This window comes from Notothenia rossii, assembly GCF_949606895.1.
Source record: "Notothenia rossii genome assembly, chromosome: 11".
Classification (NCBI taxonomy): Eukaryota; Metazoa; Chordata; class Actinopteri; order Perciformes; family Nototheniidae; genus Notothenia; species Notothenia rossii.
The window spans coordinates 12,707,469-12,733,920 of record NC_136910.1 but is presented as its reverse complement, the minus strand read 5'-3'; the positions used below and the strand labels follow the sequence as shown (position 1 = coordinate 12,733,920).

Genomic DNA, 26,452 nt, shown 5'->3' with positions numbered 1-26,452 from the left:
ATGTCACTCGACTCTGCCTGGTTACCATTAATGCCCTGGATTCCATCCATGCTAATGATTTGGTGCTGTATCCTGTGCGTTTTACAAATCCCACCGAAAAAGAAGGGAAATATTACTGACCTATTTAACGCTTTGCAGGTTAAGAGAAAGAAACTAGGGTCTGTGACAGATGCTCTTTACATATAGTATTTCCAAACGCTCTCAAAATGGATTCTCCATGCCAGATATAACACCCTGCGTGCCAATAATGTTAATACACCGAAACTCTGCGGCTGCAACTTTCACATTTCTAGACAGCAACGTTTCGGAGCCAGAAAAGAGGACAATGCACTCCAGTTAAATCTAACTTGAGTGAAAAATGTGATTTCTATTTAGATATTGTTCTGTGTGCCAAGAGGCCTCCCCTTCTGCCAAAAAAACTAATTCGATCTCAGTCGGTCTATTTTTTCCATGAAATCACGTACTCACCTAACTTCCATCCCACAGTGAATATTTACTGGAATGGCCACCAATCACCATCTGAGCAGTCTAACCTAGATATATACAGTCCAGTATCAGAATCCAATTCATACTGTATGTTTGCTTCGCACATTGAAAACAGACTTCTTAATTCCAGTGAAACCCTATTGTGTAGCAGGGGAAGCTCATTCTGATTACAGAGGCTGTTTAGAGAGAGCCATTCTTTGTGAAGCACACTTTACTTTAAAAGAAAACCAATTTCAGTGCAGCACCTGCCCCCTTCTGCCCTGTGAGCTTTGGTGAAGCAGATTCAATGAGTTTTCAGCCAACACTACAAGGCTGCTTGCCAGTAAGAATGTGCACTGACAGAAGGCTTTTAGAGAAGTATCAAGGTCACCACTACAATAACACGGCTCCGAGGATCTTCTCAAAGCCAGGGGGAAGTGCTGTGTCTCTCTCACACCCTTCAAATCAAAACCAATGAGTGCAAAAGGATACCAAGTTCAATAAACTTAACTTCACTTTGTCACCCCTGCAGAAAGACTAAATAAGCAGCTACGAATGTTGCTATGGTATTATACACTTCAGCATGAACCAAGTGTGTGTATAAGAAAATCGCTGCAACATCAACTCTAACCATACGACTAATAGTTGCGGCTTCTAATCCTCACAGCATGAATATATTGTTAGTGTAATAATGCCACAGGCTAATCGCGAACATGCTAGCCTCTTTCAGGATACATGTATCGTCACAGAGCAGCCTTTCGAAGAGAAAGAAAATATATTTAAAGAACAGAAACCGACCCTTAGTTTAACAAATAATAACCAGATATAAATATACTTTACTGTATATTCCAATTGAATCCAATCCAATACATATTAAATAAATGCATAGCAATTTCAGCTTGTAATCATCTTTCTTTTTGGGGCAGAATTTTTTTTGCCATTTCTGTGCCATTTTACAGTATATCTCAAAATCATATTTACAGGTTTTTGGTCCAAAATTGGTCGAAGAGCCAGGGAACAAGTAATCAGGGTTTGGTGCATATCCAGGAACTTATTTATGGACTTATTAAAAAGGATAAGTCTGATGTTATTCCATATTTTTCTATGGTCCAAATCCAAAGTCCATTGGTTCCTAATAAAGAGGTAAATCTTTAAAAATAAGCCAATTGGTATCAAGTTGCACATATTACTCAATTAGGAGCAAGTAGTGCATTTATTGGGGACTTTTTTCTGAGTAAGTACACATTGGATGCTCTAGTAATTATATTTACTGCAGCAGGGAGATGATTGTGGTGTGCTAACAACTTTTAGACAACTATGAGGATATACAGTGGGGCAAACAAGTATTTAGTCAGCCACCAATTGTGCAAATTCTCCCACTTAAAAAGATGAGGCCTGTAATTTTCATCCAAGGTATACCTCAACTATGAGGGACAAAATGAGAAGAAAAAAAAGTCCAGAAAATCACATTGTCTGATTTTTAAATAATTTATTTGCAAATTATGGTGGAAAATAAGTATTTGGTCAATAACAAACAAACAAGATTTCTGGCTCTCACAGACCTGTAACTTCTTCTTTAAGAGCCTCCTCTGTCCTCCACTTGTTAACTGTATTAATGGCACCTGTTTGAACTCGTTATCAGTATAAAAGACACCTGTCCACAACCTCAAACAGTCACACTCCAAACTCAACTATGGCCAAGACCAAAGAGCTGTCAAAGGACACCAGAAACAAAATTGTAGACCTGCACCAGGCTGGGAAGACTGAATCTGCAATAGGTAAGCAGCTTGGTGTGAAGAAATCAACTGTGGGAGCAATTATTAGAAAATGGAAGACATACAAGACCACTGATAATCTCCCTTGATCTGGGTCTCCAAGCAAGATCTCACCCCGTGGGGTCAAAATGATCACAAGAACGGTGAGCAAAAATCCCAGAACCACACGGGGGGACCTAGTCAATGACCTGCAGAGAGCTGGGACCAAAGTAACAAAGGCTACCATCAGTAACACACTACGCCGCCAGGGACTCAAATCCTGCAGTGCCAGACGTGTCCCCCTGCTTAAGCCAGTACATGTTCAGGCCCGTCTGAAGTTTGCTAGAGAGCATTTAGATGATCCAGAAGAGGATTGGGAGAATGTCATATGTTCAGATGAAACCAAAATAGAACTTTTGGGTAAAAACTCAACTAGACGTGTTTGGAGGAGAAAGAATGCTGAGTGGCATCCAAAGAACACCATACCTACTGTGAAACATGGGGGTGGAAACATCATGCTTTGGGGCTGTTTTTCTGCAAAGGGACCGGGACGACTGATCCGTGTAAAGGAAAGAATGAATGGGGCCATGTATCGTGAGATTTTGAGTGACAACCTCCTTCCATCAGCAAGGGCATTGAAGATGAAACGTGGCTGGGTCTTTCAGCATGACCCCAAACACACCGCCCGGGCAACGAAGGAGTGGCTTCGTAAGAAGCATTTCAAGGTCCTGGAGTGGCCTAGCCAGTCTCCAGATCTCAACCCCATAGAAAATCTTTGGAGGGAGTTGAAAGTCCGCGTTGCCCGGCGACAGCCCCAAAACATCACTGCTCTAGAGGAGATCTGCATGGAGGAATGGGCCAAAATACCAGCAACAGTGTGTGAAAACCTTGTGAAGACTTACAGAAAACGATTGACCTCTGTCATTGCCAACAAAGGGTATATAACAAAGTATTGAGATTAACCTTTGTTATTGACCAAATACTTATTTTCCACCATCATTTGTAAATAAATTCTTTAAAAATCAGACAATGTGATTTTCTGGATTTTTTTTTTCTCATTTTGTCTTTCATAGTTGAGGTATACCTAGGATGAAAATTACAGGCCTCTCATCTTTTTAAGTGGGAGAACTTGCACAATTGGTGGCAGGCTGACTAAATACTTTTTTGCCCCACTGTATAACACATACCAAACTTTGAAAAATAAGGGATTACTACTGTAGTTAGCAGGACTCGCTTGTTAGAGTGGGTTTTGTTGCCTTAACACGCCAATTTCATCCCTAATTAATAAAAGACAAACATTCTGTCAATTTTCTTATAATCAATGTGGATGCTGAATCAGACGCAGATTAAATGTACAATTATGAATATATTAAACATGTAGGCTATGATTACAATTATGTTTTTGAGAGTTAGATAATTTGCAGCCGTGGGAGAGCAAGTGTTATTTTGTTTTAATTATAACAAACACTATTAAAGAGGTTTTAACTGAACTTAATTGAGTAGTATGCCATGTTGTATTGGACTTCATTATTTGTATTTATGTGTTTTTTCTAACATTTTGTCTGCCTTATTTACCAATGCAAAGTGTCAAGAACAATTTATAATGGTTTCACAAAGCATCCCGTCAGGTATCACATGTGTTCGTGTCACAGTGTGAAGGCACTGTACGTACAGTACTGTCAGTGTGCATGTCTAAAGATCTTTTTTTAAATAATTGTTGATGATGGGAAAGCCCCAGCAGGCTTCTTTATAAAAAGGCTGTCAGAGAAATCACTGCCAGCTGCCAGCCACAGGAATTCAGAAATGCCAAACCAGCACTTTGTGATTGGCATAAGGAAGTTACACCCACTTTGTAATAATATGTTTCTCTTTGGTGCGTGGCCAAATGGGTCGCTGCCAATGTAGACATGACAGAGTGATCAGATCGTTCTGTATAAAAACGTCTAGCAGGGGAAAACTGTAATTATTTGCCTTAGGTCAGGGTCAGGTTGCTGTAAAACTCATACATATAAATGAGATTCAACTTATAGAACAAATCTAATAATGGACACTCAAAAACTCATATTAATGAATAATCCTTAATTATAGCCATTTGCCTTTACATTTCCCACACTCTTTGACATGGTAATAATGCCACGGCACAAATGCTTAATTCTTAACAAGCATCATTTTTTAAATGACTAAATTAATGATTTTGGTACAGTTAAGCAGCATGATACTGCACTGCTATACTGATGGCAACGGTGGTGTTTTAAAGAAGCAAAATCAAGTGAACAAAAGCAGCAAAAATCCTTCAGAAGAAAATGAGCTCAACAGACTGACTGGAGTCGTACATCTTCCTCGGCTCCTCCACACCTGCTCAGGTTCGTCTATAATAACCTGCTGTCTGCTCTGCAGGTGTACTCTGGGTATTTACTCCAGACCTATTTACCACAAATACATGCTACTGTATGTTTTTTTCCCCTCCAGCAGCACTGTGTCTGCTCATTGTTAATCTACTTCTCTCCAGATACCAGCCCTAGCCTTGATGATACATTTACTTTCCATAAATCAATTTTTCAAACTCAGCAAATTACCCTACACCACAGGGACTCAGAGGAAATCAATAAGGCAGAGGTCCTGAAGATGCTCAATAGTCAGTCCAGTCACTTCCTGTCCGCCTGCTTCAAAAACACAGTGATGGAGCTCAGTGGTTAAGATAACACAGGTCAATAATAACCATCTGACCAGAGACAAGTGCAACTTAGCAGCAGGGTGGGGGTGCAAGAAAACGTTGCATACACCTTCATTGTTGTTATACAATGGGTTGATGTATGCATAGGAGCAAAGATTCCCACTTCAACTACATATTCTTACATATGAAAAAAAAACTTAAATGTCAAGTATGTATTTTTATGAGACATTCATTAAAATTCCTATTTTTCACCCCTTCAAGAAAACCAAGCAACTAGTAAAAATCACTTTATAGATATTATTTTTCTACCTAAACTCCATTTTAAAACATGCAAACCATAATTGATTTTAGCTACAGGCTACAATGAGCTGCACCAGAAGTGTTGTCTCACTTTAATACCACATTCTGATATGATACAATATACTAATTTTCCTTGTCTACTATTGAGCAGTTAGTCAATTAAGAAATGAATATACCCCGCTGATACAAGACATGCATCGATGGCGGTCAATCAAACTGAAACTTTGGAAAACCACTGCCAATTACACTTTTTTTTAAATGTAATTAAATGTTAAATGTTTTTCTTTTATAAAAAAGTACCAGCTGCCTAACCACCATCTGGAATTAGATTTAAAAAGTCAGCAGGTTATCGGTTTTCTTTTGTGCATTGATTTTCACTTCCTACTTAAGGTCATATATTATTGAATGCCCCCTTGAATAACTTTGATGGAGGAAGTAATGCTACCATCACATGAGCTGCTGAGGGGCCTATAAGACCCTTGAGACAGAAACAGATATGTGATATCATGCTGCCAGCCCCCCTGCTACTTAAACAGCAGCTTTCAAGGAGGGAGATTTAATTTCTTTACATGTTTACCTTTGTTTCATCCCTACCTACCCCTCCCCTCCATCACTTCTGTTCTCTCTGCCTTCCCAGGAGAGAAAGCCGGCAGACAGCTCTAATAAACAGTGGCATGAAGCCTTACAGTGATGGCGTATGCCAAAGCATCCGATGTGATCAATTATCGAGTGGCCGATTCTCTTTAATTAGGGGGTTTAAGTATCGAGTTAGCCTGGGTGGGAAGCTGAGAAGCAGCATGTAAACCAACCTCATTACACTGCAGTGATTCACCTCCCAGGAGCTGTGATCCACGCACTGTTTACACCATACATTTGTTTCTGTGGTAACATATCGAGTGGAGGAATGGCTTAGTGACAGACCCAGTTTTTTTTCTGGGTCTCCTCTACTCTCTCTCTCCATTTTCTTTCTTTCACTCTCCCTCCCACTCACTGCTGAAGAGGCTGTCACACTGGTTTGCCTTTTGTTGTGGAGAGTCTGGAGAGGTAGCACAATGTGTCCTAGTTAAAGCAGTGCCCCATCTGCCCAGCATAATTGTCTAATTATGCTGGAAGGATCCGTCATTAATTCCTTTGTGGTGGCCAATTGCGCACCACAAAAGGAGGTCTCAGGTTTAGTTTTCCTTTGCAGGTCTCTGTTCATTTACCCCGGCCCGTGTTATCGTCCTCCAGTATTGATACTGTGGAAACTTAGGGCATGAAAATATTCTCCTGCCAATATTGACTGGTTTGTACAGTTGTAGTGAAAAGGCCAAGGGGAATATTGGCTGCTGTCTCGAACTGAATTAAAACAAGCGGCTAGGAAACAGCATGGAAAAAACACGAGCAGGCACACAACAAACAACCATAGTTAATGCATCGAGGTTACGCGTACTGATGAAATATGCATTATGTGGAATTAGCCCTGTGTTGCAAAGGGGACTGTATAGACTAATCTGAGCAGGAAAACCTTTGCTTCCATATTCAAATGCCTGACCTACTAAACCACCACCAATTAAACCTGTAATTCATTCAATAAATTATTATCGGACTGAGGAAATACTAAATGAACAACCACCCTTAAACTTTTCAGAAATGTTGATCCGTTTCATTAGGTCCTATTTACACTGACGATGCCAACTAACGGCAATCAATTCAATCAATTTAGTAAACAAGCTAATATTTGTATTATCTATGGCATCACCTTGAATATAGTCCCTGTAAACAGTGTCTGGCTCACAGCTGAAAGCATGGAGTATGATATTTGTAATTATAAGAAAGTAAACAACTTTGGTGTCTTTACTTGACAAACAATTGATATTACTTTGACCGACTTCATATTTGCTGGGTATATTGTTAAGGACCCAAGAAAGTGCACTGCACTCCAAAATCACTTCCTATATGCCATTATGGTTACTTCTGCCAAACTTGTACAGTTAAAGTGTCCATATTGTAAACGTTTTGCAACATATAGTGCCCCCATATGGAATAAAATATGATGCTTTCACTACTTTGAGCCGAAAAGTAGCAGTTATACAACAGAGAGCCATTGCTAGATGTGATGCGACACTGCACCTGTCGTTGATGTCCCACATTTACAACTCACAATAAGTGCAAACTGCAGATTGATTATGTAAAGAGCAGTGCCTAAGTGATTTCAGACACGGCACAATACATAATTTCTTTATTTAAGTAACCAACCTTTACACTTAATGATATGGGTCTAGCTGAGTGACGTTCCACCTCAGCTTTCTGTCTGTTGTTATAAAGCAACCTGCTGCTTGTGAAAGAACAATTTGTAAACTCCCTATCGAACATATGTGCTGTCACATTAACGGTTTCACAGTTACGCTGAGTAACTCAGCTTGACAGAGACATGTGGGAAGATATCTTACAATGTAACTCAAATCTGATTAGAGCAGTGATCTAATCAGCCATGAATTCATCTGTGAAGACAAGCAGGCAAGAGAAAATCACCGCAGAGAATTCTGTATAATTATCAGAAATCTCACAGCGGTACATTAAAATTCTAATTACGACATATTATCTTAATTGCAAAGGAGATGCAAATCAAAACAAGGTTAACGCTGCTCCCTTAACATGCAGGAGAACATGTGGTGGGAACCTCTTCAATATTCACTGAATCAGCTTGACTTGTTCGACATGAGAGGCTGTCATCTTGTAATGCTTCCCCCTCTTAGGGGCGATAATCCTAGCTGAGAGCACAAGCAGCAGCAGAGGCGCAGTCGTGCAACAATGAGACCGAACAAACATCTAATTGCTGTGCATTCATTTCCTTTTATTGTATTAAACAAAGCTGGGGACAGCGCATCGCAAGTCAACTACTGTTGCTGCCCAGAGAAAACCATGTACCTCGGAAATGAATCAGGAACTAAGAAAAATCATTCCTATCACTTCTTCAACAGAACACAAAACCAATGTTTACTCGTGGCCACTAATGCTGAATAAAAAACACCCCGTATAATGTGCAACAAATACAAGAAAAAAAGTTCTCAAGAAACTGCAACTCCCCAGGTACACAACAAATTGCTTGCCATAAATTCTATTTGACAGGTGCACACTGTAACTCTGCAGACATAAGACAGCCGGATGACAGCAGGCACAAGGGGTAATAGTGAAAGGAGAGGAACATGCCATTGAACATGGATTTATGAGCGGGGTCCAGACTGAGGCGATCCATCAGTGGAGAGGCATAGCATCAGACGTGGTCATGTTTAGGACAGATTTAAATGAGGGTTTCAAAGACTGCAAACACACAAAAACACGTTTGATGTGTTGGGAAACAAGCACATTTCTGCTTTTTACATGAGGAGAAGTCTGTTGCCACACACAAAGGCAACTTTTTATCTGGTTCAGTCTCTTAATTGGAGTATTTATGCTTTGATAGAGAGCTCCCATTTCTCCCAAGGTTCTCGCAGAAGGCTAATAACAGTATGTGGCAGCTTTAAACTAACGGCAGCAGTGTTTGAAACATCAGATTCCTGACAGAAAATAATAAACTAGAGGTGCCCAATGTTTTCACTAAAAGATATTGGAGTTCCTCTACCAATTGGCTTTGGGGATGGCGGTTACCCACACACTGTAAATCGAGTTTCTCTTTCTCACTTTCTTCCACAAACACACACATACAGTGCAAAAAGTCTCACAGCCCATACCCTTTGCTGGACAGAAATTAATGGGGACCCCAGGAGTTCCCTTTGGCCCTGGCACTTACAGCCTATAACAGAGCCGCCAGCTCCGATCACTCCTGAGAAAGCAAAAGCTGCTCTGGGATCGCTTTACAATTCTCAGGGGCTCGAATAACCTGATCTTGAACTGATCCTGTGCACTGATCCTTTGGTATTGGGTTAGGAACGTGTGAAGGGGCCTGTTGAATGAGCTCGCTGGATATCAACATCCTCACTCCGTGTTGCTCCAGCCCGGGCAGATTGTTTGACTTGATTAGTCTCTGCCCGAGTGTTCGACTACCCAACGCCAAGCCCTCCAGACACCGGTATCAATGTGTCGGAGGGAAAAGTGCTCTCCCAAGTCTCAAGGTGGAGCCCATTACCCTGAGTGAGAGCACTGTAAGTTAATAGGATTTGCTCCCGATCAAGAGGCTGAGCTATTTCCTGAGGCTGTTACAGTCCGAAGCACAAACATAAATGTTCCTTTATTCAACACTATTAAGCAATCCCACCCCCTCCCAAAAAAAAAAACTCCCCACCACCGACCACTTTGACCCCACCCCGTCTTTTGCTCCTTGTTGGAATATCTGTTTTTACTGCAGGAGGTTGTGCTCTCCCTCTCTTTTCCTTTTCTCCCGAGCAGCCAGTAAAAGTAAAAGCCTTGCACTTTTTGTCTAAAGGAGCCATTTGTTCAGGTGAAAATGAAACTTGCGTGGTAAGCAGAGCCAGGTCTGCGGTTGGACAGGGGCAGAGGGGATTCCAGATTAATCATAGGGACTATACACCGTGAGGATATTCATTGAGGAGTAATTGCCAAGGGGCTTTGTGTAATGTATTCTCCCCATGAGGTAAAACCTTGTAGCAGGGAGAAAGGATAATGGAGTAAGAGGATCATATAAAATGTTTGCTGCTCCAACCTTTAACTCAGAGCTTAACCCTGACCTCGGATAGTAATTACAGAGTTAATTGCCTACTGATCTGAGGAGGAAGCGCAATCCAGCTCTACTGCAGAAGTCAATTGGGCTTAAGAGCCTCCTTCTGAGGTGCAACAGATCACAGATTGTCTTGTATGATTTAGAGAAGAGACAATTAGCAGTATACGGTCAAGTGGATGGAGGCGTTAAAGTTATCTGGTGTTATGTTTATAGCATCTACAGCCGGACAGTCATTTAGTTTGATCATGTATCTATGTTCACTGGAATCATCATCAACTGACACAAATAGATGTTTATATTCAATCAATATACATTTTTCTTATTCTGAGTTCATCAATTGGTTTCAAGAGTCTGAAACCTCCAACTGTTTTTTTTGTTTGCAATGACATAAAACTGAGAAAAGCAGCATGCCTTCACATTTCAGAAGACAGAACTGCCCATTGTTTGACATTATTGCACGATACATTACTTTAATTGTTGTCGTCAAATCGAATACTGCACTAATTCTTTCAGCACTTCATTATATATCAATGGCTTCATATGTTGCTATGGATTTATGACAGTTACCATAATGATGGATACACAGACAAATCCAATATATGAACATCAATTACTTTTGCATTCTACAAAATATTGTGACGATATGTGCGATTGTTTTGTCGTCTCATTTTTAGGGTGAGAAAGTTTATAGATTTTGCATTTGTATGATGTATTTAAGCAAGACAAATATATTGTTATTAATATGGTGAATTGATTATAGCCATGTCACTAAAAGAAACTCGTTTTCCTTTGCCGTGCAACACAGGTCCAAAGTTTTGACAGCTAAAGTTTAAAAAATAAAGCATATTAGACTATATAATAAGCCACTGAGTGAAAAAAACAAACAGACACATTTCTTCAGGATTTGTTTAAAACCTTAAGAGAAAATAGAACTGGCGCATTTCACCACAGATCTCAGCACAGCTCACTGAGGAAACCTGAATGTCTTCAGTGAGTCAAATAGTTAAGTTGAGCCGGTGCTGCCATAAACCCGGTGGGAGAGCTTGGAATAATCTAGGCGATGTTAATGATGCAATTTATATGTGAGGGGACCGGTGTTTGGCAGGCTCTTTCCGTCTGAGCGGGCTGCACAACCCAGCGAGCTCCCAGCACCCCCTGCTAGATGGAGGGGGTGGAGTAGGAGGAGGATGTCAGAGCCCATGTGAAAAGAGGGAGCGAGCGAAGCACTGATAAGAGCCATTACTATTAGTGTCTGTCTGTCACCTGCTGTGCGTCATCCAGCCTTCTCTCTCTCCACATGTGCCCCCATCCCCGTCGATCCATCCCCATCCGTTTTCCTGAGGCACATCACTTCAAATCTGCACTCACCTACACATTTTCCACGCTGTCACAGATATACTCGGTAGGCTTGAAAACTGAGCCAAGCTGCACTCTGAAAACTACCGCGAGCTTTGTTTCAAAACACTTGTGAATTAGTGAAGGTGCAGACAGCTGCCAGCGTTTATCCGATAAACAAAATAGCTATAGATGAATAACCGAACTGGCATATGGACAGGCAATATTCTAGACAAACGATTTCTCAGTTTTTCCATGCATACACAAAGCCTAATTTGGTATTTCATTTATTACTTGGCCCAAACCTACAGCTCCTTAAACTTATGAACTTGGGAGAAATGAACAGTAATTGCAGGCTGTTCTTTATTTTCTTTAAACCTTTTTAACCAAAATATTTAAAGCTGTTTTTCCCAGTTGCTATGCAACACTTCAACCGCAAGAGTGGGAGCATGCTGAGAATGTGCCAAAAAAATGCTACTGCCACAGACATTCTGCGGGGGAAATATGAGAGAGGGGCATCTTTCAATAATCAAATGAAAATGTACAACAGTTGTGTGAAATGCACAATCATCCTTTCATTCATCAGTTTCTTTACTAGTGTCGGCAGATTGTTCAAAACAATGGTTTGTTAAATGAATGATTGTTTACAGTCTGAAAGGCTCTCAGACCATCCAGAGTCATGTGAGCACATGAAAGTGCCTGCTTTTAACTGCAGGACACAGCAACGTGGCAGGCGGACCAAGTGTCCTGTGCAAAATATCATTCGGTAATTTGACATGAGAATGCTGCCAGATATGTAGACTGCTGTACGTTTCACAAGTCCTTTTAGATTTCACTCAGAGCTCGCCTCGAGCCTGGGCAACTGAACAGGAGCCGAGCAAAAAAGCAAGCAAGCCAATGGTGCTGCCTTTCTTCCCGTGCCTAGAACCAAGGACTTAAAGCAAGGACACGTTATGCAAGAAATCACATTCAATTCCACTGCCAGCCTCTGAGGCCAGATGATACACATTGAGTGAGTCTGTCTCTCGAGCCCTCAATGTTAATCAACACTCTTTCCTATGCATACTTATGACTTACAATCTACTCCCCACGTCTTCCCTTTGGCAGCTTAAATTAAGTCGCAAATTTGACGGCAAATTAACTTCAACAGGGACAGTAATATTTCACCTATACAGCAATCTGTGCCATTTCTCACCAGGGCGACAGCAATCGTGTGTATCTGAGAGGAAAATTCAATCAAACAAATTATATTCTTGTGAAAGTCATATTCGAGTAAACAGAAGAAAGAAGGCGACACACGGTGGGGCCATCAGCTGTTAACAAATCCCTCTGATGACAGAGCCCTGCATAATCGCCCAGTCAACCTTTATCAATGTGATCACAGAGCTTGAGATTTAATGCATGCTGGTATTAGCTGTGACATACCGTCACAATAAAGTTGAGGTGGGAGGAACACATGCTCAGAGGGGGTGTGTACGTACATGTGTGTGTAAAGAGGAGGTGGATGGGGGACCAACAGAGATCTTTTCACTTCATCATTGAGTAAATGGCACCACAGACGTGAGCTGCGACTTCACAGCTGCCTCATGGCGGGTGACATTGAAGCCCACGCATGAACACATCGCTCATCAAAGCGAATGAGGCGTTCTTTGCTTCCGCTTCTAGTGCGGAGGAAAAACAATGGCAGCCCCCCTCAAGTGCACACTTGCACACCTGGAATGTCTAGAATGAGAGGAGATGGGGATGAGGAAGGGGGAACAGAAATCCATTTGGTTTCATGCATCTCTCACAAGAAGCTTAACAGACTGTGACCTTCCAGTGCTTCGTAATGGGGAGGAAACGGCAAGACCCCGGTGCCATAAAACGGCTCAGAGTGGGTGCTAACAGTGGTTGTGCAATTAACCTGAGTTAAAACAAACAAGAGGCTTTTGCTTTAACAACGGGCACATACTTGAGAGGGTTGATTTCTGCAGCGTGAATTCAAAGGCCCACCAGGGTTCAGGTTTTAATCGGTCATTAGTGTGCTCATTTCGGCACAGCTGCACTGAGATTTATGCAACTACAAGCAATCAATGTGATCAAAAACACAAACCAAAGAGACAAAAATCTCTTCCCAGAACCTAAAAGGATATAATGAACCACCAACTGAAAAGTCTCTTCTTTAGAGACAAAGAATATTTGTCTTAACACCAATCATTAAGTGTGAGAAGAATGTAACTAAAAACAGAAAGCAACAGTACAATTGTGAATGCCCTCCTTTAGCTGTAAGCACATCCTCCTTAAAGTTCAGTCACACAGTTTGAACACAAAAGCTCCAGTCTTTCTCCTTAACTGTCCTCATTTCTCTAAGTGGAACCAGACGTAGGCATTTCTTCATTTAGCCCATTCAAATAGAGACAAGTTGCTAGAGTTCTTTATTTATTTAACAAAACGAGCTGTAAAAGCCAAACATTAGGTCATGGAATATTTTCAACCCGAGAAATAAGTCAAAGCCTTCAATGAGACATCAAACCCAGTTTAAGTGTTCCCCTGCAAAATATGAGCTTGTGAGGACCTTTTTCGAAGTCAAGTAGTGCTGTGGGATTGTTCAGTTTTTTTTTTTAAATACAACTTTCAACAGTGTGGTGCACATGCGTTTCCAATTAAGAGCTCAGAGCCAACATCCAAACCTGGGCCCCATCCACCATCGACCAAGTCTGAGGAAATGTTAAACAGGCATCATAACCAAAACAGAGACGGCCGATTTCTCAAAAGCCTTTACTTTATAAACAATAATTAAAACATCACCGTGAATTGATGATATAGACTGCCAACAAAGCACACGATCCAAATAAAGACCAGGGCACACACTTAATCATAACTTTTTTGCGACGCTCTCACAGCTAGGGCACTTAGACATATCAATTTGTTCTTTTGGGTGAATGGGTACAAAGCCTGCTTACAGTGCAAAGAAATAAAATATGTCAATGCTGTTGATTTGTGAAGACCATAATGAGAATGCACGGTTTACACGAGGCACTCCGAGCAGGATCTACTTCCCTGGCAGGAGCAATAACTCCCTATGAGCCTGTCTCTGCTCAGACTTCAATCTCTTGGCCCTAAGGAGCTGTTGGAGGACTTTGATGTTCTGTCTAAATGAATTGACTGTGCTTCTTGATACAGCCCTCCAGTCAACCGACTCGCCCCAGTGATTCTGTCACCTGTGATAAACACCATGCGTGCTCCGCGGTACCAAATTCTGGATCGCATGCTCAGAGAGAGAGGCCACAATTTATTTTGCCTTCAACTTTGTAAATGACTGAAAGAAATATGATTGTTGTTTCCCGCCGTGCCGTATCTGAGGCGAAGCCCCTTTGATGTTTGAGGCTGTATGAGAGCAGGCTACACAGGGCTGGTTTGTGTTACCTTACAGCCCTGCAACATCCAGTAGGTGAGCCTTTGTGTTGAATGCCCCTTTAGGGCATGGTGTTTGTTAGAGCCTTGGCAAAGGCAAAACAACCTCCAACCTACTTCTATCATTGCATTTTTTCTTTAGAATCAGAGTCAGACAGCTTTGCATGCAAGCTAAATCTAAGGTTTATTTAGAAGCAATGGTGCACAGATAAGGAAGTGCAGATGTGTAGATATGTCTACCTTGGGACTCTATAGTTGCCATGATGTGTGCTTTGAATATGGATAAGTTGCGACAGGAGCTATAATGCAAGATAACGTAAAAAAAGAGTAATGTGCCAGTGCTAAAGATAGCACTGAGATAAGTGCAACCAATGGACGACGAGCAAACAGTGCAATGGATGATTTTGATCAAAGAGCGGGGCACAGACGGTGGCTAAAGGGAAACAATACTTATCCATCTAAGCTTCAGCTTGGTCAATTCTCATTTGACTAAATCCAATTACCATCGATTCTGCATCTTCTTAAAGCCAAGGTTTAGGTTTTCCTTGATAGTGTAGAAATCTTAACTCGATGAAGCGGCAGTATTTAACCTATTACAGCCTCCGATGAAGCGGATAGGTTTTGGAGGAAAGTACGAGTTCTACTGGCAAAGGCATTGATCCTCCCACACCCTGGGTTTTCCCAGCGTGTGCAGCGATTCCTGTGCAAAGCCTCTGAACACTTCTCCCTCTCCTCCAGCGGCGGTGGTGCTCCCGAGCAAACCTGCCCTGGATCGAGAATCTCATTTAGTCACTGGGCCCTTTGATGTGGATTCAGCGCTGCAGTGCATATCATTCGTGTTTGAAGGTTCAGCTTCCACAATACAGCAGGGTTTGAAGTTTCACATATTGCAAGTGCTACAATGTGATAATCTGGGAGCCGGTTATGCATTATACATATTTCATAAAAGAACACCATCACCTGAAAGTGAAATGTGGAAAAGTGAGCGCTTCAAGGTATATATTGACAGAAACAGTTTCTGAGACTCCTGGGTGTTGGGCGAAGACACTCTTCTTATCATGAGCATTTCAGAATCAGCTCGACATCTTCTCTGTGAAAGGGTTAAATATCCAAATAAACAGAGTAGAATAACATTTGACTGGGGTCTGCCATGCCATTATAAGAGCGATTTAAGTTGACTGAACGCTTCTCACAGAGCACAGGGGCCATGAAAGAGCCTGCAATAAAAATCTCCTTCTCCATCTGATTTCACAATGAGGTTGTTGCACACCTTGGGGCATTTCCTTTTGTGCCTTCTTAAATTAAACATAACAAATCCCTGTCAAGGTCTATGTCCTTACTGAGACACAAAACTATCGCCTAAGCTGGTGTTAGGAAAAGAAACAAGAAAATCATCACAATTTCCATGGTTGTCTTGGGAAAACCACATTTTGAAATCCAACTGCATCCAGTATATTTTAAAAAACAAGGGGAATTGTTGGCGACATCTTTTTATCTCGTGGGCAGTTAATCTCTGCGAGTGACTAAGGTGTATGTAAACACTACTGATTGTTATAATTAAATAGCGTCAGTATGGAGGTGCACAGCTCCACATCTCTTTTTAAAAAGGATGCTTACCGTCTCCAAAGCATGGAGATTGTGGCAGCCTGAGGGCCTGCTTGTTTTTCTGTATCTATCTTGTGTTAAATACACATACAATCACACACACATACACATGCACATCAGTACAAATATGAGCTCTACACACTGTTCTACACGTACAAACAAAAACCCACACACAATAAAGAGACGACGCTTTCACAAACATCAGCCTCTCAATTAGCTTCTGCACTCATTTCTCCTCGGAAGAGAATTATTTTTCAGCTGTATGCTTTTTCTTTGTTTATTGTGAGCAGACCAAAGCCTTATCAACAGCTAATCACTGCATGTCAAATTCACAGACTTACTGCAGTCGCTTAAAAAAGAAAAAATATTCAGTGAATAATCTTCTCCGATTCAGATTGGCATTTTAGATTTGCGGCAATCTTCTTTTTCTTTTAGATATTCAGATCTGTCAGGCAGGAGATCAGCATTTGTTTGATATAATTCGTTGTGACATGTTAATTGCATCTACTTGTAATTCTCTCTAATTGATGTTTGATATGTCTCAGGAAATTAGGCCAACTAGATAACACTGCAAATATTATGAATCCTCCCTGCCTTTTTCTTTCCGTGGCAGGTCTGATGAATTCACAACACCTTAAACTGTAATGTGTCTTGATGCTGTGCAGCTATGCTCTGTATTCCCAGGCTGACAAACCTAAGGTTGGAAACATACCGCTGTATATTTAAAAACACAGTCAGGGGGCAAGAGAAGACTAACCTGTGCAATCTTCACGGAGTTCTGTGTCGAACCTCCTGCATGGTATTCAACTTTGTTCTTCTGGACAATTTCTTCAAACCTGAAATAAATGAGTAGAATAAACAAAGTTAACCACAAAGTGAATTAGACCAGACCTACTGATACAAGCTTAGTGTAAACGTTAGATACAGCCAGATGTATCCTAGGCAGGGTACAGGTTTATCAACACTTGTCACATTTAAACATGTGTAGGAGGAGTGAGGAGAAATTGCATTTCATAAGCATCACAAATGAGCCAATACAAAATCCATTAGGCGAGGTTACACAGGTACACTAGAAGAGCAGCTGTGAATATAGATAATAAAATTTAGTAAAGACATTTGCGGTCTCCAGAGAATGGATCATAATGACTTCAAGCATAATTTGTATTTATAAACTATCAACATGTTATATATTCAACCAGTTCAACACAGGATACAAACCAAATGCCAATGAGTGTCAGTGGTAGTATGAACCAGGCATATGAACATAGCAAGCTGATACAATAATGTTAGCATCAACCATTTGAACTGCTAACCATCAATTTTGCAATCTTTTTTCAGAATGTGTCCAATCTTTTCATAACCATTCCCACCATTTATCTATTAGGGTACTTCTAACTAACAATTTCAACCATTTATCTGTTCATTTTAGTAATTTCTTGCACAACTGCTCAACATACTGTTCAGGTGTTTCTGCTTACAAGAATTTTTCAATTTTTGTGACATTCCAGGAGAAAGCTTTTTATGAAGATTGCGCAAAAAGAAAAAGCTGCGAGCAAATGCTGGATTTTGTTGGATGGGAAACTTGACCACAAATGTTACTGGAGTTGAAAAGAGGCCGTTGGGGTTTAAATGCCAATTTGATAAAAGCAAAAGAGGAACATTACCCACAGATGGCTGTAGTTAGCCAGACACTATTAAAGCAAGATGAGTTATTTCGGAGGGAACTTGAACTGCTTCCTCAAAGGGATGCATGAAATAACAAACTATTCATCTTTCCAGATCGGCAGCCATTTTGTTTTTCAAAAGTGATGTTTCAGAGCAATTAGGAAAACAAGTTCTACAATTTCCTTGTGTACAAAAACGTCATAGACAGATCACTTGTTTAGGGAGAGACAACATCTGATTTAATGTGTGATGTCCATACAGCACAGTTTACAGACGAGTGTAACAGACACATTGAGTAAAGAAAACAGACATGACATTGGGGAGAGGGGAGTAAATACTTGCAGAGTTTTCAAACATAAGCCACAGGAACACCCTTGGGTTTCGAGTGAAATACTGAAGGCGGGTTCTATCATTTTTGCATTTTCCCCCATCATAGTGCCATTTCAAACATCAATAGCTTCAATGCTTAGGCGTAACATCATGCAAAGCTGGGCTATGTCGCCAGATAGAGTCTTTATCTAGGGAGCTGAGTATGAATAATGTGTATCCTCCATATCTTCACACAAACAGCCTCCCAGGGGGCCGGCTATATAAACGTGTCCACCCTGCTAAGGAAATTGACCTAACTGCAGTCAAGATGATACGCCACATAAAAAAAGGTCCCTTGGCTTTCTTTTTCAACTGTAAATTGAACACTTTACATTTGTGACTGTATTTAAATCATCGGTACGAATCCAAATGGCATGGTAAATAGTTCAGGGTGGACCATTACATTACCACTGGTGTTATGTGTAATTCCACCTTAAATGAACTGTATAGGGTTTGTTGAGCAAGTACTTGAGTTTAATCCCAAGGGGTGCTGGGTATGTAATGTCTCTGATACAGAGTTTCGATACATTCCCTTTTTTCAGAACAAAAACAAAGTTTTTAGAAAAGGTCAGGGGTTGCAAGTTTGGGGGAGCAAACCTGAATTTTAAAGTTGAAGCTAGGTGTATTGTATGCACTCCTGACATGATTAATATGTATGCAAAGTGCATCATGGCTTACCAACACATGTCTGCCAGAGGTGTTCAGTACTAGCACAACCTGGTTTAACAAGGCATGGCCGAATTTTGAGCGAGTGTGAAAGTAACCTTTACTGCTTCAAAGAAAGTCTGCATATCATGTCTCAAGGCAAGGGGTCTACCCAGGGCAGAATGTTCCTAATAAAGAAAAAAAACGTTCCATGCAAGTGGAAAATATGCTAACCGGAAAAAAAAAAACTCCTTCCTGAGACACCTGTTATGACTGCTTGACAAAGGAAGAATTTGAGCACTGTGGGTGTTTATAACATGAAGGCAGCCGAGGGACTCCAGAACACATTTCAAATAGACACACAGCTTCTGAGGATTTCAGCCTTTTTTTCTTCCTAGAAGTATTTGCTCCACCTTTCAGTGCAGACAGCATGGGGCCCTGCTCTTGGACGCCTCGAAAATCCCATCCGAAAAGGAGCAGCTGCCTCGAGACCTTTACACCCGCAAACATCATGTGATCCCATAGTAGTGACATCGTAAACGGCCCCCGTGGCCATTTAGGAAGAGAAAATCCCTTTCTATCTACTGCAGACTAAGCTCCCTCAGTGAGGGGAGGGAGCGGAGAAGAAATAATTGTTTTGAACAAAATGTCCTCAGCCACTAACCTCTGCTTTTAAAACCTGCTAGTGTTTTTCAAAGGAAGAACAATTCCAAGTATGCCATGCATTCCACTAATGCACAGACAGACTTTGTTATAACACATGCTTTACCAAGGACTGACCCTGACCCCGGCTAAACACCACGCTTAACTAAAAGGCATTGTGCTATTTTTTGTTTCCATAAGCTCCCACTTCAAGGCCAATATTCAGCTTAAATCAAATTAGGGGAATTAGCCTACTGATATTAGTTGATAATATGTGAGAGTCTTACTAGAAAAGTCATTCATCTACATCCCACTGGCTTTTTGGGGGCAGTTCACACAAGTCAGGAACGTCGTGTTGTTTACATTCCTGGAGACAGAGCCCCCACCGTTGTATCCCATCAACGGAAATATGAGAGCTTCCAAAGTACGATGAGTGTTCTCTGCCCCGAGTGACTCATGAGTTCCTCTCTCACCTCCCCAAAAAAGCTCCAAGTAGATTATTTACACGAGGCAATAATTCAAGATTTGCTCCTCTAAGTCTCTTACACGGAGGGCAAGGAGAGCCCATTTACCCAATCCCTCTTCATTCTCCTTTGATGTTAGCCTATCTCGATAAGACCGGATGAGTGCCCTAAAATCCCCGTCGAGTGATTTCACAGGAAGAACAAGTCTCTGTTAATCAATGGCTAGATTGGATCGGGATCCTCGGGAGTGGTCTGCCTGAAAGTCCTCCCAAGTGTTTGAGTGCACACCGGGGTAATTCATCGCTAATGATCACCGCAGCACCCGCTCTCCTGCGTTCGTCCTCATTTAATTGCCTCGTTCACGTTTAAACAGCTTACAAATCACACGGACAGGCAGGGAAACATGATCAAACAGCCCCCCATCAGTAATCAGGGGAGGGCAAGTGGAGAAGTTAGAGGACTGGGGCTTCTGTGCTGCTCTCCTTGGGGATTTGGAAGGAGGAGGATTGTACAGGAACCCTAAATTATCTGTGCTTCAGTTAGAGCAGGCAGGTACATTTGAACAGGCAGACCCCTCTTTCTCTCTCTGAAAGGGAGCTGTACGGCTAAAAGACTTTGGTAATCCCAGTTTCAACACAGGCATCTGGAGTGGAGACAGGTTCCACCATTGATTAGATTCCCCAATCAGTGTGTGCGTCCTACACCAGCGTTTCTTGGAAGTCTGGCAGTACAAGGCCTGATGCACAGTAATTGTTTCCATAGGTCAGGCAGAGGAAAAACAGCTCGGGGACATGATGAAAAGGGAGATGGAAAGGGTGAGGAATATTGTTGTTTTTCCCCCCCAATTAAATTGTTTGTCAAACCCTTCACCAAGGGTTACGCAGTTTATCTGTTTAAAATCAATACGCTCGTCTCAATGTGAAAGCTTGTCCCGACACAAGACAGGCCCATTAATTATTCTGTTCTGCGCGCTATCGCCGGGCTGCTCAAGGTTGAGCCTTATCTTTTCTTATTTCAAATCAATAATTATCTTCCACCGTGCTCGCTCGCACTCCCCCTCAGAAATAGATGTGCTTTTCATTCAATGCCTAGAGTCTCTCTCTCTCTCTCTGTGTAGCAACTGGTGAAGAACGCAGAATGAATAGGACATTCTTATCAGTGGAACATTAGAGCAGGATGGGGATAGATGGCAAAGAATGAGACGCATAAAAGTACTGAACACAAATGAGTCATGATTGAAAGAGCGAGCGAGGCCTCGTTCCCGTCCTCTGACATCTTCTAATACACTACAGAGAGTGATGAATGTTGATTCGCACAAAAGCGTTACGATATCTCCATAGTTCAGGTATCTCAATCCATTTGGGTAAATCCCTGCTCCACAGAGAAAACCTGCCCCGGGTCCCCAGTGCACAAAACACGACTCCAGTGGCGATGAGCCTTTTTGCATTATAGACTGGATACACAATTAATGACTGCGCAATTACATGGTTATAATGGGTGAGTAATTGCATTAGAATGCAGGGACAACAAATGTGCATCCCTTTAATAATCGTCCGATCCAGCAGCCGCCGCAGCCCATTTGTTGGAATTAACCGACGACTGCCGTTTGTACTTAATTAGGCTGCACTCAAGGATTAGGCGGCGGGGGCAAAAGCTGGTCATGGAGGATGAGTTCATATTATTTCCTCCTAAAATGTCACAGCTTTTTGGCTTCACGCTGCAGAGGGTGGCGTTGTTTGTCACACTGTACTGTGTGGATGTGGGAGAGGGAGTGTGAGTGTGTGTGTGTGTGAGGACATGAAGGAGAGAGAGAGGGACACGTTGAGGGAGAGAGTGGGAAGACGGAGCGTGTAAGCAAGGACGAAGCTTCTGGCGTTCTCTTGAGGATTGAGATTTGAAGCCAGAGCACAAAGCCTTTGAGACATTCTCCTTATCTGGGAGGTTGATACCAGGATCTTGGTGATTCAGAGCGCTTCTTGTGAATAATTCCACCAACACCCCCTACTGCGGGGACCATATGGCCCAGTGTGAACTTTAAACACACGGGGAGTGTTGCTGTTCACCAGTCAGGCCTCCTCTCTCTACCCCCGCACAGCTAGGTGTAGGGAAATGATCAGCACAGATAGTTACTAACTAGCCTACATGTGTACCGGCTGCTGCCATCATTGGCTTTTTCCTGTGTGGCTGCTGGGGATCAAAGATGACTAAAAATAGCCCTGAGCATGATTTTCTGAACTGAACATGCTGTATGCACTGGCTGAGACGCCCACATTTTAATTATAAAACGCTCTTTAAAAAAGAGAGAGTCGGGAGGGAGGGAGAGAAGGGGAGGAGAGGGGGGACGCCCACATGCACAGAGATGTGGATTATGTTTGTTACACTCCCTTTGACTTGTGATGTTTCTTTCTGGCACCACCTGCTGGCAGCCACTGTCAACAAGAGGGAGGCATTTGAAGAGGACAAGCTTTAATTATGATTGCATCAGCCATCGCTCATGATGCAGCATGTATGCTTCAAATGCACACAAATCTCCCTATTTCATCGTGTGTCTCCTTTGTTTTTTTCATTATTTGAAAAGTTTACCCGTTTTATAATCCAATAGGTTTAGATCCACATTTCTGACAGATGAGTACAGCTCTGGTGAGCATGTCAGATGTATGCAAGGGCCCTAAATCGTCAGATTCATGCATATCAATAAAACATCAAGAGCAGCGCGGTTGGCGGCTGAAAATGTTTCTGATGTCTCAATTACCAGTTGAGTGCCATTAATCTCTGCTCACTCTCTGTGGCTCAGAGGTTGGCTGATGAATGCAGGCCCACGACCTTTGGCCCCCGGCGGCAGGGGGGAGCCAGATGTTGTGACCCCCCAGTGGGCCGGCGGAGGTGAGTTTAAGTACTGTAGTACACTCGGCCTCAGCAACAGACAAGGGAGCCGGGAAGTAAAAATAAAAAAAGGGGGGGGGGGTTGTAATGTGTCTACACACTCAGTCAAGCATGAGTGCATCCAGTGAAGTGGCACCATGGCAAGCCATGCAGCTTCTGCACGCATGCTTGCATGTGAGCACACACAAACACACACACTTGCTACTCCTGACACACCCGAATAACTCCGCTGGGGGTTTCTAGCTAGCACTCAATATTCCCTTCGATATATATTATAAAAACAAAACAAAAAAACAAAACAAGAGTCAAGTGTGTTTACAGAGCAGACACACACACACACACACACACACACACACACACACACACACACACACACACCCAGAAGCCAGAGTGTTTAGCATGTACTCAGTGAGAGGGGCCTTTGTTGTTTTCCTCCCAGTAAGCAGATTGAGCTGCACGGCAGCAGCAGGGGTGTGTAAGATGTACACAGACAGCGGGGTGTGTGAGTGGAGAGGCACCTCCACTGATCTCCTGTGTCGTGTGATGATGTGTGTGTGTGATGTGTGTCTCAATCCAGTGCTGATCCCCCTGAGTCAGCCCTGTCAGTGATATGAGCCTGCCTCCCGCCCGCCCTCCCTCCCTCCCTCCCTCTCGCCATCCGGAATGCTAATAACAGCCAGCCACTAACACTGCAGCCCTGAATTATTCATGCAGCAGAGGGTCACACGGCATAATGAGGAGTTTACTCTCATTCTGGATGCGATTGTGACGCTGCTAATCTGCATTTAGCACAGAGAAAGGGGAAAAGGGAAGGAGACGGGGGGGAAGACAGAGGGAGGAGAAGGAGGAGGAGGGAGGATGAGCACTGATGAACTTAATTGCTGTGAGCAAACAACCTCTGAAAAGAGTCACGCCATCATCCAGAGATGAGAAAGTAAACAATTAATTATCATCGGACAGAGAGAGTCATAAAACAAATGTTTGAACGCGACTAATATTCAGGAGCCGGCTGATCTTTTTCTCCCTCCGAGAGGTGACAATACACTCACTGTAACAATGACTCACTCATTGGACACACTAATAATCATTAGCTCTAATATGATATGGTTAACAAGCCCAAGAGGGTTTTGGGTGAATTCTATATTACGTAATGCTGTGTGTTCTAAACACCCTTTAATGCCTAGTTATCCTATAATAAAATGTCTATTTGCCCACATTATTATGCCCTGCAGAAAGAGGCATGTTTTCATTATGTTGACATGTTTCCTTTTTAAAGACACCTTGGGTTACAAACAAACAGTAGGCTACTGCTGCCACCTGCTGGGCAGACAAGGTGCATTCCCTACTGAAATTCAATACAGAGCAAAGAGAAGAAAGGGACATTACAATGAATATTTTATTCAAAAAGTGAATAACATTGCTGCACTTAAAATATACTGTGATTTTATTTGTCTGATTAACTAAGATCAAGACAAAATACTGACACATTTTTACAAGTTCTAGAGTCCATCATTCAGACACTCTTGAGTCAGTGTCAAACATACATTAGACAATAACACAGAAGACAGCATGGACAACACCAGGCCAGCAAAGTCGATTTACTTCTGATCAATGACACCGCAGTTTTTCCTGCTCTAGTAAGCACAAATATCTAGTGGGAATTTCTCCCACTGTAATATACAATGATACTTGTCTAAGCAGGAAGAAAAGGAAGTCAAACACAGCGCTTTGGGTAGTTGATTTCCTCTCAAACCGCAGCATCAAAACACCCAGGGCATCCTCCGAAAAACCAGCATCTACTGAAATAGAAGCTGCTGCTTTCAGACCACCATGGAAGAACCAACAAAAGCACTTACAAGACCCGTGTGTTTACTGGAACCAACCACCATAATGTTAATAATGTATGAAAATATAAATATTGAGAAACAGCAGCTGCCTTATTAATAGTAACTTGGTATTTCTTTAGTTTGTTGCACTTAGTAGCAAGGGGAAGGTATAAATACAGAGAGAAAACATGAAACACAACAAACCACCAGGATCGGAAACAAACCAGGACATTGTGGTTTTCTGGTATGCGTCCTAACCACTAGATAACCAAAGAAACTCAGTGAACTAATGTTTTTTTTTTCAACAGAGCAGAAACACCCCTAGCTTTCCTCTGAAGAGGATCAGGGCCATATGAAGAAAATGTGGCCCTAAAAAAACTAAAAATTCTGAGGAAAAAGCTCTTAATTCTGACTTTCTTTTTCACATCCTCAAATATTTATTTCCATGCGGCCCTAATCCTCTTCCATAGATTTCTGTAGAACTACCACCATTTTTGTGTCTTTTATATAGTTGAGAAAAAGCCACCAGCAAATTATCTTAATTTTTGATAGATGACAAAAATTGAAAAGTAATTTCCCGTTAATCAACCAGTTTCCATAGTATAAAAAAAAACCTAAAGCGTTTAGAATTGAAACTGAAACTTATAAAACATTAGGCGCAAAATGAAAAACCATCAAAAGTCACATTCGAGGCTTTTCCTGGAAGAAAAAAAACATTAAGTCCCTAGGCTGTACTAACAGGCATGTTGATGGTTTCTACAGCAGGCAATTCCTCAGCCACAACAGGATTATATGGGCTCTGCTGTGACTAGATAATTGAATTCAGGCATGGCCACAGCGCACTGCATCCAATGATCTCCCTCCCACCAGGGTGATGGGAAGAAAAAATGAATCGCGTTACACTCTATGGATTTAGAAGCACAACAGTAGTGTGAGCCGACTACACTTGTAAGTCTATTGTGGCCTTTTAAGTGTTATTTGTCACAACACTTCCGTCAAATTCTTTCTCTTCCATGGACCAATGACCTTGTGAATGACCTCTTTGCACTTTGTAGTCATTCTTAATAGGAAAACTCACAATCACAGCATGTCAAGTTGTTTTTAAATTGACTTTACTGCTGTATGTATATCACTAATGTGATGGAAATGACCACATGTACAAATTGACAGACATGAGGGTGGGTTGCTGCTGTGTGTGGTGTTGGAGGGGATATGCATTGAAATGCATTGTGCTGGGAATAAACCACCAAAGCCTCATGTTAATCCTGGCCTGACCTTGTGCAGAATGTGGAGGGAACGGTGTCTGTGGGGCCAAAGATAACAGCGCCGCTTTGTGCCGGAGGAGAACAACAGTGCTGATGATGCTGCTTTCTGCTGCTGCTGCTGACGCCACCCCCTCCAAGGTCACATGAGTCCCTTTGTCAAATAACAAGACCTGACGAGGTAGACTTTTGTAAATGTACAGACGATCTAATGTACCGATGCGTCTTTTTTATGCTTTATGTACAGCTCAGGTGCTTTATGGTTTTATTATTACTGCACTGTGATTTACTTTTAATTGTCTAGACGCACTGAACAGATTTTTATAGCATCTCAGGAATTGTTTTTCCTGATATTAAAAGTCATAAATCTAGAAATAACTCAGAAGAAACCTGTGCCAAGGCTGCATACTCCTCAACATTTTAACAATAAAGAATGTTTACAGGTGTTAAATATGCAGCTGGATCAAACTACAAGCAGCGGCACATAATAATGAAAAGGGTTGCAGATGT

General features: G+C 41.9%; 1 protein-coding gene across 2 annotated transcripts in view; it reads right to left on the bottom strand.

Moving 5' to 3' along the window:
- adkb (adenosine kinase b) overlaps nucleotides 1-26,452 on the bottom strand; it is a 98,132-nt gene that overhangs the window by 66,309 nt on the left and 5,371 nt on the right. For both annotated transcript variants that reach the window (XM_079660349.1, XM_079660350.1), the window contains exon 4: nucleotides 16,944-17,022. In XM_079660349.1, coding sequence (XP_079516475.1) covers nucleotides 16,944-17,022 — 79 coding nt within the window. The remainder of the gene's footprint in view (nucleotides 1-16,943; nucleotides 17,023-26,452) is intronic.